Source organism: Fomitiporia mediterranea, assembly GCF_000271605.1.
Source record: "Fomitiporia mediterranea MF3/22 unplaced genomic scaffold FOMMEscaffold_15, whole genome shotgun sequence".
Taxonomy (NCBI): domain Eukaryota; kingdom Fungi; phylum Basidiomycota; class Agaricomycetes; order Hymenochaetales; family Hymenochaetaceae; genus Fomitiporia; species Fomitiporia mediterranea.
In genome coordinates, this window is record NW_006760400.1 from 911,155 (window position 1) to 923,559 (window position 12,405).

General features: G+C 44.1%; 3 protein-coding genes across 3 annotated transcripts; all 3 read right to left on the reverse strand.

Annotated features, from left to right (window-relative positions):
* Positions 1 to 857: 857 nt before the first annotated feature.
* FOMMEDRAFT_128905 (voltage-gated potassium channel beta-2 subunit) lies at positions 858 to 2,791 on the reverse strand. Its single transcript, XM_007271001.1, has 12 exons — positions 2,666 to 2,791; positions 2,567 to 2,607; positions 2,415 to 2,500; positions 2,223 to 2,333; positions 2,071 to 2,156; positions 1,945 to 1,997; positions 1,825 to 1,879; positions 1,706 to 1,760; positions 1,602 to 1,637; positions 1,472 to 1,544; positions 1,271 to 1,412; positions 858 to 1,166 (listed from the first exon to the last, which is right to left on the reverse strand). The coding sequence occupies exons 1-12, from the start codon at positions 2,745 to 2,747 to the stop codon at positions 922 to 924; spliced, it is 1,065 nt and encodes a 354-aa protein (XP_007271063.1). The 5' UTR covers positions 2,748 to 2,791; the 3' UTR covers positions 858 to 921.
* Positions 2,792 to 4,615: 1,824 nt separating this feature from the next.
* On the reverse strand, positions 4,616 to 9,384 carry FOMMEDRAFT_128909 (coatomer protein). Its single transcript, XM_007271002.1, has 20 exons — positions 9,215 to 9,384; positions 9,010 to 9,149; positions 8,935 to 8,956; positions 8,365 to 8,878; positions 8,159 to 8,306; positions 7,980 to 8,109; positions 7,779 to 7,927; positions 7,346 to 7,728; positions 7,168 to 7,289; positions 6,917 to 7,111; positions 6,737 to 6,847; positions 6,592 to 6,679; positions 6,474 to 6,536; positions 6,263 to 6,408; positions 5,998 to 6,200; positions 5,683 to 5,930; positions 5,293 to 5,621; positions 5,171 to 5,216; positions 4,981 to 5,105; positions 4,616 to 4,901 (listed from the first exon to the last, which is right to left on the reverse strand). Exons 1-17 carry the CDS (start codon positions 9,374 to 9,376, stop codon positions 5,587 to 5,589), a joined length of 2,859 nt encoding a protein of 952 aa, XP_007271064.1. The 5' UTR covers positions 9,377 to 9,384; the 3' UTR covers positions 4,616 to 4,901; positions 4,981 to 5,105; positions 5,171 to 5,216; positions 5,293 to 5,586.
* A 283-nt stretch (positions 9,385 to 9,667) lies between these two features.
* On the reverse strand, positions 9,668 to 10,310 carry FOMMEDRAFT_95640 (uncharacterized protein; the record flags this gene model as incomplete). The annotated part of the gene is made up of 4 exons (XM_007270903.1): positions 9,668 to 9,715; positions 9,774 to 9,932; positions 9,987 to 10,095; positions 10,156 to 10,310. 4 exons carry the CDS (start codon positions 10,308 to 10,310, stop codon positions 9,668 to 9,670), a joined length of 471 nt encoding a protein of 156 aa, XP_007270965.1.
* Positions 10,311 to 12,405: the final 2,095 nt, after the last annotated feature.

Below are 12,405 nucleotides of genomic sequence, written 5' to 3' on the forward strand. Positions count from 1 at the left end.
AAAGGCTTAGTAAGGGGACCTAGGCTACAACTATCCTACACAACAGAAATACAGAATGTAAGTACTAGAACATAGTTGGAACTTGTAGAACAGACATAGAGAGAGTGTGAGACAAGAGTAGAGTATATAGAGTGAGCCTAAGAGTACAGGACTACCTGGAGTAGATAAGATCAAGACTATAGGACCAGTCTAATCTTGTACACTTATATATACTAAACTACACAAGAGTACTCAGAGAGTATAAGCTACTAAGAATGATGAACTATAAAGAATGAAAGAAAGGAAGGTCAAAGATAAAGGTACAAAGAATGAAGGGATGGACAAAGGGTAAGAGACTATAGAATGAGCAAAGAATGAAGGGGTGGTCAAAGGAACAGAATAATGAAGTAAGGAGGGGTAGTAGTAAGAGTCAGCATACATATAGTTCATAGACAGTGCCCCTGAGGGACAGAAGTCCTGAGTTCCAGTATGGAAGGGTGTAGAACCCTCAGAACTGAAGGTACAAGAGTAGAGAACTGTAACATATTAATGATGCATTAGTATTTTCAATAATAACATGTCTGTGGTACTAAGTATTTCTAGACAGCTATATTGCCTTTTCCTGAACAGAAATTAAGGCTTTCATATTTTGTGTTGTGTGCCCTTCAGGACATTTTTACAGATTCTTATTATGAGAGTTGAGTAGAGGGCAGAGTAGTGACAATATATTAATCACTGAGTTCTCCTTATTTGGATAAATTCGAGAAGAAACAAGATGTTAGATCATGTCTGCTTTCTTGCTGTGAGATGAGCTTATTAGTGTCAGCCAGAGAGATATTATGTTTACACTTTTATTGATCTAGCTACATATTCACCAATCCGGTCCGATCCACTCAAAAACCACTCACTGCTTTCGAATCAATCCAATCCAACTAACACAACTCAATACATAGACCTAAACGTCGTATCCAAAGGCGGACGTCCATACATCGACTCTGGCACAGGCTTATTTTCCAGTACGTTCTCAATGCGCTCAAGGACGTCGTGTGTGAGTTTGGGAAGGACGTCAAGCGCTTTGAGATTATCGACGACTTGCTCGGGGCGAGAGGCGCCGAGGATGACGGTGCTTGTACTGGGCTGTTTAGCGACCCAGGCGAGGGCGAGATGGGAGAGTTTGCAGTTTAATTCTGCCGGTGGTGGTGATTAGTATTTAGAGCGTATATGAGTACAAGGCTAGGGAAGTGAGGGAGAACAGGAGGGCAGGGGAAGGAGGTGAAGAGTATAAACACACCTTTCTCAGCAATCTCTGTCAACTGGTCTATCTTTGCAAATGTCTTCTTGCCTTCTTCGGTATTCCAGCCGTCGATCACCTCTTTGAAGAAATTCTTGTGTGTATCGAAGCGTGATCCCGCTGGAACATTACCACCTTTATACTGTAATATACACATACATCCTTGAGACTAAAAGAGAATCGAATTCGGTGTTTGCATACCTTTCCTGTGAGTAGACCACCGCCGAGTCCTGAGAAGACGGTTGTACCGATACCGTATTTGGCGTATATTGGACTACAGAAATTGTAAATGATAAGGCATCATTAGTCCTGCAGGGAAGAATGTACATACGCGTATTCGCCCTCTGGACGCGCGCGGGAGAACATACTTCACCGATCGCAAATGAGTGAGCTGCAGCCTGAAAGTTTAATGATGAGACTCGGACATGAACGTACTGATGCCTGCATTGTTCAGCAATTGGCGGTATGAGATTCAATTTATCTGCGACGTCTGCAAGATCACACAGTACAGTTAAGCTCCCCTGTTACTATAAGAAAACGAATCAAGGACATACGATACGCCTCCTCAATCTCTCTTGCAGTCCATTCTGATGTCGCCCAATAGAACGCCTATTAACCAATTTACGATCAACACATTGTTTTAGAATAAATATGTAGACTTTATTTAGACTCACCCAGCCCTGGTCTATGACGTAGTTGAACGCGCGTACAGTTTCTTCCATGGGAACTGCAAGGTGCGGAAGAGACCTCGTTCAGCTGCTCTGTTAACCGGAAGCAGTCCTGTTGAAGAGGATGCTCACCTGATCTATCCGGCCGGTGTGCGAAGATAATGTCAACGTAGTCCATTTGGAGGCGTTTGAGACATGCTTGAGTACCCTCGATGATGCTACAATAAGTTGATTTCAGAGTAATTTAGTCTGTATGTTCATTGGTAAGAAAGAGACAGGCGTACTGTTTACGTGAGAGACCACCTGCGTTAGGGCCTTTCCCTGGCCCCCAAAAGAGTTTAGTTGAAATAACGAGCGATGATCGCTCTATTCCCAGTTCCTTGAACACTCGTCCCCTAATGATAACGTAGCATTTTTTTAATGATCCTCCAGATTGTGCGGCAAGGCAAGGTGGAAGGCTTGAAACTGGTGCATACATTTCCTCTTCTGACTTTCCAGCCTCATACCCTTCAGCTGTGTCAAACATGTTAATTCCATGTTCGAAGGCCGTTTTGATTATGTCCTGTGGCCCATTCACAGGCTATCAGTGTCAAGGGTAATATTAAGTCACGAAACCTCTTTGCGGCACCTTGACAGGGTCACCCTTGACAGTCCCTCCGATAGTCAGCCCTTCAAGCGAGTTGTGAGTACTTTGACGATTCGCCTTATCAAGCGAGAAGGTACTCACATCCACCGAGCGAGAATACCGGCACACGCAGCCCACTAGGCCCAAGGCGACGGAAAATCATGTTCTTAGGGTCGTATTGCATAGTTCCTCTCTAGGTCTAGATAATTTGCAAATATCGAATGAAACGGGTCGGCGTGGAAACAGGAACAAAGTGGAGAGCGTTTTACCTGTGCAAAGTGGTATGAGGCGCCCCGCTTATATAGTTTTCTACGCTACGAAGAGGGCTTCACATGGCCTCTTTAAACCTGCACCCTTTTAATAGCAGATTGGTAATTGAGAAGCTTAAGTGAGAAAAGAATAGCATGACAGGGTGAATTCAAGTTGCTTCCATTAGAATATTAACCGAGGTTACTCCTTTCTTTCCCCTGCTTTGCACTTGTTTGTATTATTACTTAAAACGGTTCATTTGCTCTTTCGTTTTCTTAAACTCGATCACTAAGAACCAGCGAAGCTGTAACCCTCCAGGACTCAATACTCCATGTATCTATTCCAGGGTAAGAATATTAAGTTTAGTTCACAACTAATATTAACAATTCCTTATAAAGATCGCGTATGGAATTGCTAGGATTTGCTATGCTTTGCAGACTTCCGATTGAAGTACTGTAAAGAGTTTGATGATATAGTCGAATTCAGTAGTTTGCAGACAATATCTTTGCGTTGTACCAACTCTATAAGGAACAGTGATCGAAAGTAACAAGCTTTTGAGATCAACAACCATCTGTGCACAAGACATGAGTCAAAGCCAAGGGTCTGGAAATGTGTCAAGCGACACTAATGCAACACTTAAGGAGGAATCTGGCACAAATCCATTGAAACAAAACCGTGAGATTCAGGCCAAACTAGCAAATAGTACCACTAGGGTCAAGAAGAGTGCTGCTGAGTCCATTCTTAAGTCTGTGGTTGAGGAGGTACGGCAGACTTTTAAGCGCGAAAGTGGGACAGACAAGGAGTCATCTCCAAGTCACAGTAGAAGCACAAGCCAAGATCAGGAGTCCATAAGCTCAAAGAAGTGATAGACAATATTGTCTACATGATGTTCTATGAACTCAGAGGGCCTAACATAGTTATTATTCAATGATAATGTATTAGCTTTCTCTACAATGACATGTCCGCAATGCCAAACTTTACAGCTATATAGTAATTTATGAACGGAGTTCAAGACTTTCCTAGTATTTCATGCTGTGTGCCCTTCAGGAAACACTTACAGATTCTAATATGAGTGATGAGTAAAGGATGGAGGTAGTGGTAATATATCATTCATTAAGTTCTCTTATTCTAGACACATTTTAGGAGAAGACAAAGATGCAATTGGATGACTGCCCTTTCTCTCCCAAACGAGCTTGCAAGATAAGAATTTTGTCAGTCAGGTGTTATGGTGCTTACATGTGTTTTTGTCTCTGATCGTTATGTCATTGTCTCTGATCGACGCGGCTTTGAGGCTCTACTTGTCTTCTTCCATCATCGTATTGAACCTTTTTCGCGTTCTGCTTATCGCTTGTTGCCTTCAGATGTCATTCGTGAGAGCTATATGCGCCGTGATAGAGCGCATCGCCCCGTTACGACTAGCAGAATCCTGGGACAATGTTCGTGCACTTCAAGCTTGAGAACTCTTGCTCTAGGGATATAAAACTAAAATAGAAAATATATGAATGCTGTTGTTTTACAGGTTGGGCTTTTACTAGGTTAGTAAAAAGAACGCTGGATCCGTTGAAATTTTAAAAAGCTCACATCACTCCCTTTTCCCTTTCGAGTTTGTAGAAGCACCACCAATTCACTCTAACAAGAGGATCTTATTGACGATCGAGTTCGTACGATTCTATACTTTTCTCCGTACACGTCACGCTCAGCGATACACCGTACAGCATCACTCCCACAGTAGCTCAAGAAGCCATCTCTTCACAAGCCAGTCTCATCATCTCGTACCACCCACCAATCTTTCGGCCACTCTCTGCTCTAACGCTTACAAATCCACTGCAACGGTCCCTTCTCCAGCTAGCACAAGCAGGAATCAGTGTGTATTCCCCGCACTCTGCACTGGATTCTGTGCATGGAGGAATCAACGACTGGCTTGCACGTGCGTTTGTGGATAGTAATGTGGAACCCGACGTGAAGTGCTTAGAGGATAAGAATGACGAACGCGGTGGAACGGGACGATTACTTACTCTTCCTGGACCTGGGTTGTCGATCTTGGATGCTGTGAAGCGCATCAAGCTTTACTTGGGTATGAACGGACAGGGTAGGTCTTATCTTACATTAACGAAGGACATGAAGGATTGGGCTTATCTAACATTTTGTCATGCACTAACATTTCACAGTACAAGTATGTACTCCGTATGAGAAGGAGCGGAAAATCAAAACAGTCGCCATTTGTGCCGGTTCGGGAGGCTCCATGCTTGGTGGTGTCGATGCCGACCTATACTTCACTGGAGAAATGCAGCATGTACGCGATTCTCGCGCTTATATCCTTAATCTAACAAATTTCGACTGACCGTAATTTGGATATAGCACGACGTCCTAGCGGCCAGGGCAATGAACCGCTACGTCATCCTTTGTATGTTTCTACTATCTCCCTTTTATTTGTCCAAGATAATCTCCTTTTACTAATTTTCTCCTCATCTTGCCTCCAGGTGGACACACGAACACCGAACGTGGATACCTTCCAATACTCAAACAAAAGCTTCTTGCGGAAACAAGCAAAGACCAAGCACTTGCAGGACTGGATATTCAAATCAGTCAAACAGACGAGCATCCACTTGTCGATCATTAGTATGCCCAATGTATCAACTATATACTTTCAATCACACAACACATCAGTTCGGATTGTAGAAAGTGAAGGTAATTCTAGGTATGGGAACAAGATAAAGGGAGAGCCACCAGGACAAGGAAATGGGTCTAAAAAGACATCATCGAATACGAGAAGTCTACAGAGGTACAGGCGCCTTGTTCTCTTTTTGTGCTATAATGGAAAATTATAAGTTCCACAATCCAACTAAGAGCCCGAAAAAGAAAACTCTTACCCAACGTAATTCGATCACCCAACGACAATGCAATGCCCTGCGTTTTACTTCGGATCCTAACATGTCCCGTAATCGCGCCCGTATCCGTCTTCTCGATACTGAGGTTTGCGAGTGCGTCTTCACCGAAGAGACTGCGTGCATATAGGTTGGCTGAGAGGAAAGCACAGTCACCTGACATTGCTCCCTCTGGCGTAAGACATGCCATATTCGTTGATTTCATTATGTGTCGAAGGTATCCCCGCAGATCACTGCAAAAATACAAACAGGGCCGTTAATAAGCTGATTTTAAGCATCAAGTTTACGAATAAGGCGTACGTTATGGAGGTCGTGACATTCACGCGGTTCTCCCATTCAAACTCAGTCCACATACTACGGAATTGCGCTTCGTTACAGTACGCAGGCTTAATGTAGTCCATAATATCGATATGGATATCGTTCAATACGACGCATGCTTCCTCAAGGCCTCCTCCCTCCCAGAGGATGTTGCCGAAAATCACGCCTGTCTCCGTTGATGAAACCTGTAGCAGCATTATTCATAAGAGGCAATTCTAAGATGAGCAAGTAAGTAGCGAAGACACACTTTAATGGTTGCCTTGATGCTGAGGAAACTATGTGGAGCAAGGGTATGTACAGTCGGACGTTCGACCAGTTTGAGGTCACCAAGCGTCGCAAAATCCAAAACAAGGTTTTGTAATACGCCCGAGGTCTGGTTGACCAGCAGCACATCTGCACGAGCAAATCAAAAAGCGCAAAATCAGCGCCTGTCTACGTTTGAAAATCGCGGGACATACCCAGCAAGATGTCGAATCCAGCGACCTTGACATACGCTTCTGCATATATGGCGTCGGAGAAGCCTTCAATTCCTATCAGTAAATCCTGCTTTTAAGCGCTGAAGGGGGAAAAAAGTACCAGTCAATTGTGAGATCCTGCTCAAGCTCGAGATGAAGTCTTCCTGGACTTCTGTTGCTCCAGTGGCGCGTCCGACGTCTTCATCGTACTACAGTACCGATTTTTATGTCACAGGAGCTAATTTTACTATTCCAATTGCACTCACGTCAAGGACATCATCCGCCGTCTTCTTTGAGAATTGTCTAAACGTGAGCAAGTCATCCACTTGTACAACGTTCGTCTTCGCTTCCTTTTCTTTCTTCTCCAATGCCTTTTTCTATATTCATTTCGATTTCATTCATCAGCATTCATCGACATTATCTTGGGAAAAGGAATGAGTACGTACCTCCTGAGCGTTGATCATCTTGCTATACGCAGCCTTTGTATCCTTGAGGAACACTTCTTCGGCAGCATCCTTGATCTTCAACTCGCTCAGTGTTTGAAGGCAGTTCATAATACGTTCTTGTGAATCCTCATCTATTGGGATCGTTACGAATTTAGATTGCCCGACTCGGATGACTGAGGTCATTATCAGCATAGCCTAATAGAGTGTGAATCAATCAACATCCAAGAAATTCAATGAAGATGATAGCGCACCTCAGCACGGAGTGCATTTGATGCTCCAGCATCTGACGAAATCTCAGAGAATCGTAATACAAGTTTAGTTAATGTTGAAGCGAGTACGGCGCCAGTGTAGAAATCGCCTTGGAGAATGAGTGCTAGAATGTCCCAATGATGAGTTCTTGATACTTGACCGAAAGGCAACAAAACATACTCCGCAAAGGAGGCTTCGCAGCAGCTTTAATAGCCTCCAACCTCGCAGACGACGTACTCGTATACGCAGACTCGGTTGCATACGTCCCATCCGCCAAAACTCGCGGCTTCGTCGTCCCAGTTTTCGTTTCTCCGGTCTTCTCGTCCTCCTCATCACCTCCCGCCTCGTCGAGTAGCCGTTGTTCTGAAGCAAGAATCGGAATTTCTCCGAGAACGACGCGCAGAGCTTGGAAGACCGATTGAATTGCAGATGGGTCTGCGCAGTATTCGCCGACAATCCAGAGCGCTCCACGGAAGACTTTGCCGGATTTGATTTCAGGCAATGTCTGTATGAGTTTCTCCGTGATTGTGGGACGGAGGTCGGGGAACTTTTCGACTACCTCACTATGAAGGGATTTAGCTTGACATATCATATGGAAAGGAAAGTCACCTACCGAACGAAGGCGACAACATCCACTGCGGCTGGATTGTTCGACTCGCCCAGAAATTCCATGAGGGCGTGTATGACGCTCGCTGCGACCTCCGAGAATTTGACAGCACAGACATGGATGGATTGAATAAGAAGCTGACGGTATTCTGCAATCTATTCAAACATCAGCGCACATTGATAAAACCGTAGCATTAGGTCCCCATACCTTCTCATAATCCTCGGTCATCGTACGTTGGAGCTGCTTCTTGAGGAAAAGTACAACTTCCTCGACATTCCTGCTTGTAACCATGGCCAGGCTTATACTGATGGCCTTTCGTCGTACTTCCAGGTCAGGACTATGCCAGTGTCAGTATCATGAGAAAGAGAGAAAGTAGATGGGCTTACCTTGAAAGGACACGAAGAATGTCCATCACAAGGGAGTCGATAACATGTTCGTGCTTTTGACGGAGGACCTCTAGTCGGTCGAGAACGATCAATTTTACATTGTTGTCCGACTCCTTTACAGCCAAGTCAATGAAACATGAAGCAGCAGCTAAGACCAAAGTCACTCATCAAGAATCTAGAAAATATAGAATTGGAATGATGCTCACCTTTCACAGCCGCCGGGTTCTGTGTTAAGCTAGTGAGTGTCGTGGCCGCCTCATATTTGACCGAATGCGATGACGCGGACAGTAGCTCGAAAATTAACCGAATATATCTCGGCCGATGTGCCGAATCGCTCTTGCAATCCAGTCGGATGACCTCAATGATACTCAACTGGAGCTGCTCGTCGAACCCGGGAATCTGATCATACACGCTTAACACATATTCAACGGCACGAGGCATAGCACAATTTGCAAGGAAGACGAAGGCATTGCGTTTGCAACTTGCATCGCTCTCTGCAGCAAGGAAAGTTTGAATAAGTTCTGGTGCGTCAGGAATAAGATGTTCGAAAGCGCGATAGATCGAATAGACAGCGAATACGGCGTTTTTGCGCACGTAGGAGTGCCTGTGTTCAAGGCATGATCGACAAGAGGGTATGAGTGGTTCCAAAAGCTCTGCATCTTTGGCAATTTTTTGGAGGAAGCGTAATGTTGCACCGCGAATATACTCGTTCGGATGTTGCTGAATGGAAGGTCAGCAACAACTTGGATACAGCAATTAAGCTCTCGTTCACTCACTAAGTCGTTTCGAATAGCATTGCTAGACTCATCATCTCAGCGTTGAATCATACTGTAAAGAAGCTCGCAACATACCAGACAAGGATCATCTCTTGCTTCAGCTTGCCATTCTCATCGTACTTTGGGCAAACTTCCCAATAGAAGTGAAGCAACTTCTTCAGTTGCTTATTCTTGGATGGCATCACATATTGAATTATAGACATTAACAATTGGGGCTATTTTCCATTCCATTTCAAGCTCAATTTCTCTCCCATTCACATAATGCAAGAAGGGGACGAACCTGTGAGTTCCCATTAACTGTTGACACAATGATCTTGCGTAGCGTGTCGATTTTGACTTCGTCTGAGCCCTTCTGGAGGGCAGAACGCAGTTCCTGCGTCGTCGGAGTCTCCGAGCTGTCTTCAAAGACAATTGTGTGGCATATTGCGTCCGGTGAAGCCATGATTTGCTGGACGTGACCGACGAGCAAGGAGAACAGGAAATTAAGAGGTGAACTTTGTAGCGCGTACACTCGACGCGCTGCCACGACGTCTGCCGGAGTTTGCCGGACTACCAATTAATTCATTATTATTATTGATGCAGTATTTTCTATACCGATATATATGTTCATAAATCGGACCAAGGTATGGTATGGTTAGAGTCTTGTATTATTCAAAGTATTCAATGTAGGAGTAGGCAAAAGGGCAATACAGCTTATATTGTACAAGAAACCACTGGTGAACACAACAGAAATTCAGCCATAGAATGCTCCGTCAACAAGATATAATACGCCGTTGGCAGCCTGGGTAATTGGAAAGAAACGTTTAACAAGGAAACGAGGAAGAGAAAAAGTTACTCACCTCGTGTTTGCCCACCACCGAAATCTTATCATTGAGGACGACTTGTTGCCAGTCAGGCTTATCAGAGTCAGCCGCATCGGATTTCGCGCTGACTGTGACGGTAATACCCTCCAGCAGTGTTTCGTGCTTTGAAGATGGAGAGAGGCTTGTGATGGTTTGCTGAACACAAAAATCAGCCATATGTTCAGTAAGAACCGGAGGTCAGAGACATACTGGTACTATATGTGCACTAATCCATCGTTCGACATTCTCCCGCGAACGTGCATCAAACTCTTCTTCAGAAATAACAATTCCATCATCTACGGGGGCAGGTCCTTGGTGGCTAAAGTGATTTTGTCTGTCAGCCTCTCCAGAGAAAGAGTTTACTTCCAGAACGACTCACGGCTTGCGAGGTAGCGCTATAACCGCCTTATTCGTCGGAGCAAACACTGTAATTCGCGCATCTTCACGTTTCAATAGTTCTCCAACATGTGTTTCCCGCGCATAGGAATAAAATATCGAGGCTGAAGTTTGTACAGTTAGGATGTCGGAAAGCATGAGGCCCGTGTTCGTGTGGAATTCCGAGCTCGGGTTCATTCCGATATTGGTCTGCTCTGTGTTGGAAGGATTGGATGGTTCTTGCATGATGGTTAAGCCTGCTAGGAATGAGGAGAACTTGAGAGCAAGGTTTGTGAGTAGCATAATGAGAGATGAGCTTGGAGCTGCAACGAGATGAGGGTGACTTATGACGAAAGGAGGTGACGGTGGCACGCGAGCTGTGCGCTTTCTCCCGAACCAAACACCAGCCTGGTCTACTCGTCGGATGCACGACTGGTACAAGTGTGTACATCTCATGAAACAGTGCACAAATTCTCAATAATATCTTCACTGGTCTGCCTTCTGCTGGTCTTCATGTACTTCTGTGTCACTGAAAGTTAGCTGCAAAATACTCCTAGTTCCTGCCGTGCCAGTGGTATGAGCTTCCTATTACACCCTCATTCCTATCTCATTCCAACACTCTACGGCCTAATTTCTCCCCTCAAAGCTGCCAGGATTCAGCAACACGCCATGATGAATCTTTGCAGCCTAAGCTGCTATTAGCTTATGCATACTTCCAGTTTCGACACGTGTATACTCCTATCGAACAGACTACAAGGAACGAATTTAATTAACAAGCACACCTAGACACAACTGGACAGCAAGAAAAGAAAATGCCTTTCTTTTATCCTGCTTCTCTCAGCCTCTGTGTTCTTGCACACTCTTGGCGGGTGTAAGTGTATTATTAACTTCATATATAGTGCGTCGTCTGCAGGGCTCACTTTGGGAGAAATAATCAATGGCGACTTGGTCAGTGTTAACACAGCACCATTCCACTGCATGCTTCTCCAATGAACCACACGTCATGGTTGGTTCTAGGTACAAGACCATCCAATCTTGAGTTGCTCACAGCACTATGCTCATTAACAAGCCACTTGAAAAAGGACATCGCAGTCGGATACTAAAGACTCTGCTTCCTGCAGTGTTCAAACACCGTCTTGACCCACGAGAATAGCTTGAAGAAAGGGGCTGCTTTGTAGAGGCAGACGAAAGGACTAGCAGCAGAAGATGAAGAAGAAAAGGAACGAGCACTTAACAAACCATGCGCTAACAACAATGCTGCTTGGGGTCTGACTCAAGTACTCAGTACTTTAAATTGCGTCCTATTCTGTCGCTCTCCTAATGCACGGTGCACCTCCCATTAAACTCATATTTTAACTCTCTGGCCTGGCACAGCTCCAATGCTCCCAGATTCATCACTGCTTCCGGCGGTAGCTGGGCTCCTGGGTACTGTTTTTTTCACCCGCTTCAATCTTGCACCAGCCGGAAAAGCAATTTATTCAGCATTTTCCTGTGACCCTTACCAAATTCTCGTGAGTACAGGAACTTCGCTCCCTGCCTACGTGACTCAAATATACCTTGTGCAACCTTTTGATTTGACACTTAGGAGGTGGTGATGGAGGTGGTTCATGACAAAAACAAGGCACCAGAACACTTGGAACACGCCTCTGGGTGCCTCGAATATCGAACGAAGAAGACACTTTCATAGCCCACACGTCAGGAGAAAGTCAAAATTATTATATACTCTTATATGTATCTAAAATATGTAAAAAAACAATATTATCCATAATGACATTTATTGCACCCCTCATTGGATAAGATATATAAAAGATACTATAAGGTTGTAATAAGATAGATTTATATTATGAGAATTAATAAACATTACATGTCTTTACAATAGGGATATAAGAATTATAGTTCTTAGGAAAGTCTATAATGGTATATATTGCACCCCTCTTTTGATATGGCATAATATTTCTTATGCTATCTTATAATCCTTATATAAGTTAATTTACAGCTTATATCTTATCTGAATGGCTTATTATACAATATATATTTTATTTAAATATTTTATTCTTTACTAACAACGATACATAATATTAATACATTATGATAGGAGCAAAAGTATCACTACCTTATCAAATCACAACAACTGATAGACGTACCGTGGGTATTCATCTCCTCGTGCTCTTTCTTCCCCTGCTTCGCGAGTTCGTCCCAGTACTTAGGTTCCTCTACAAAACAGCGAACGCCATTTGTTGTGAGATCGTTTTGG

What these genes read in the sequence shown, in the direction of transcription:
- FOMMEDRAFT_128905 (XM_007271001.1), bottom strand. Translation starts at nt 2,747, where the DNA reads ATGCAATACGACCCTAAGAACATGATTTTCCGTCGCCTTGGGCCTAGT. An exon ending in GGAAAGTCAGAAGAGGAAAT is followed by an intron (nt 2,334 to 2,414) that starts GTATGCACCAGT and finishes CGTTATCATTAG; the next exon opens with GGGACGAGTGTTCAAGGAAC. An exon ending in ACGTCATAGACCAGGGCTGG is followed by an intron (nt 1,880 to 1,944) that starts GTGAGTCTAAAT and finishes ATTGGTTAATAG; the next exon opens with GCGTTCTATTGGGCGACATC.
- FOMMEDRAFT_128909 (XM_007271002.1), bottom strand. Translation starts at nt 9,376, where the DNA reads ATGGCTTCACCGGACGCAATATGCCACACAATTGTCTTTGAAGACAGC. An exon ending in ATTCTTCGTGTCCTTTCAAG is followed by an intron (nt 8,110 to 8,158) that starts GTAAGCCCATCT and finishes ACACTGGCATAG; the next exon opens with TCCTGACCTGGAAGTACGAC. An exon ending in AATGTCACGACCTCCATAAC is followed by an intron (nt 5,931 to 5,997) that starts GTACGCCTTATT and finishes GTATTTTTGCAG; the next exon opens with TGATCTGCGGGGATACCTTC.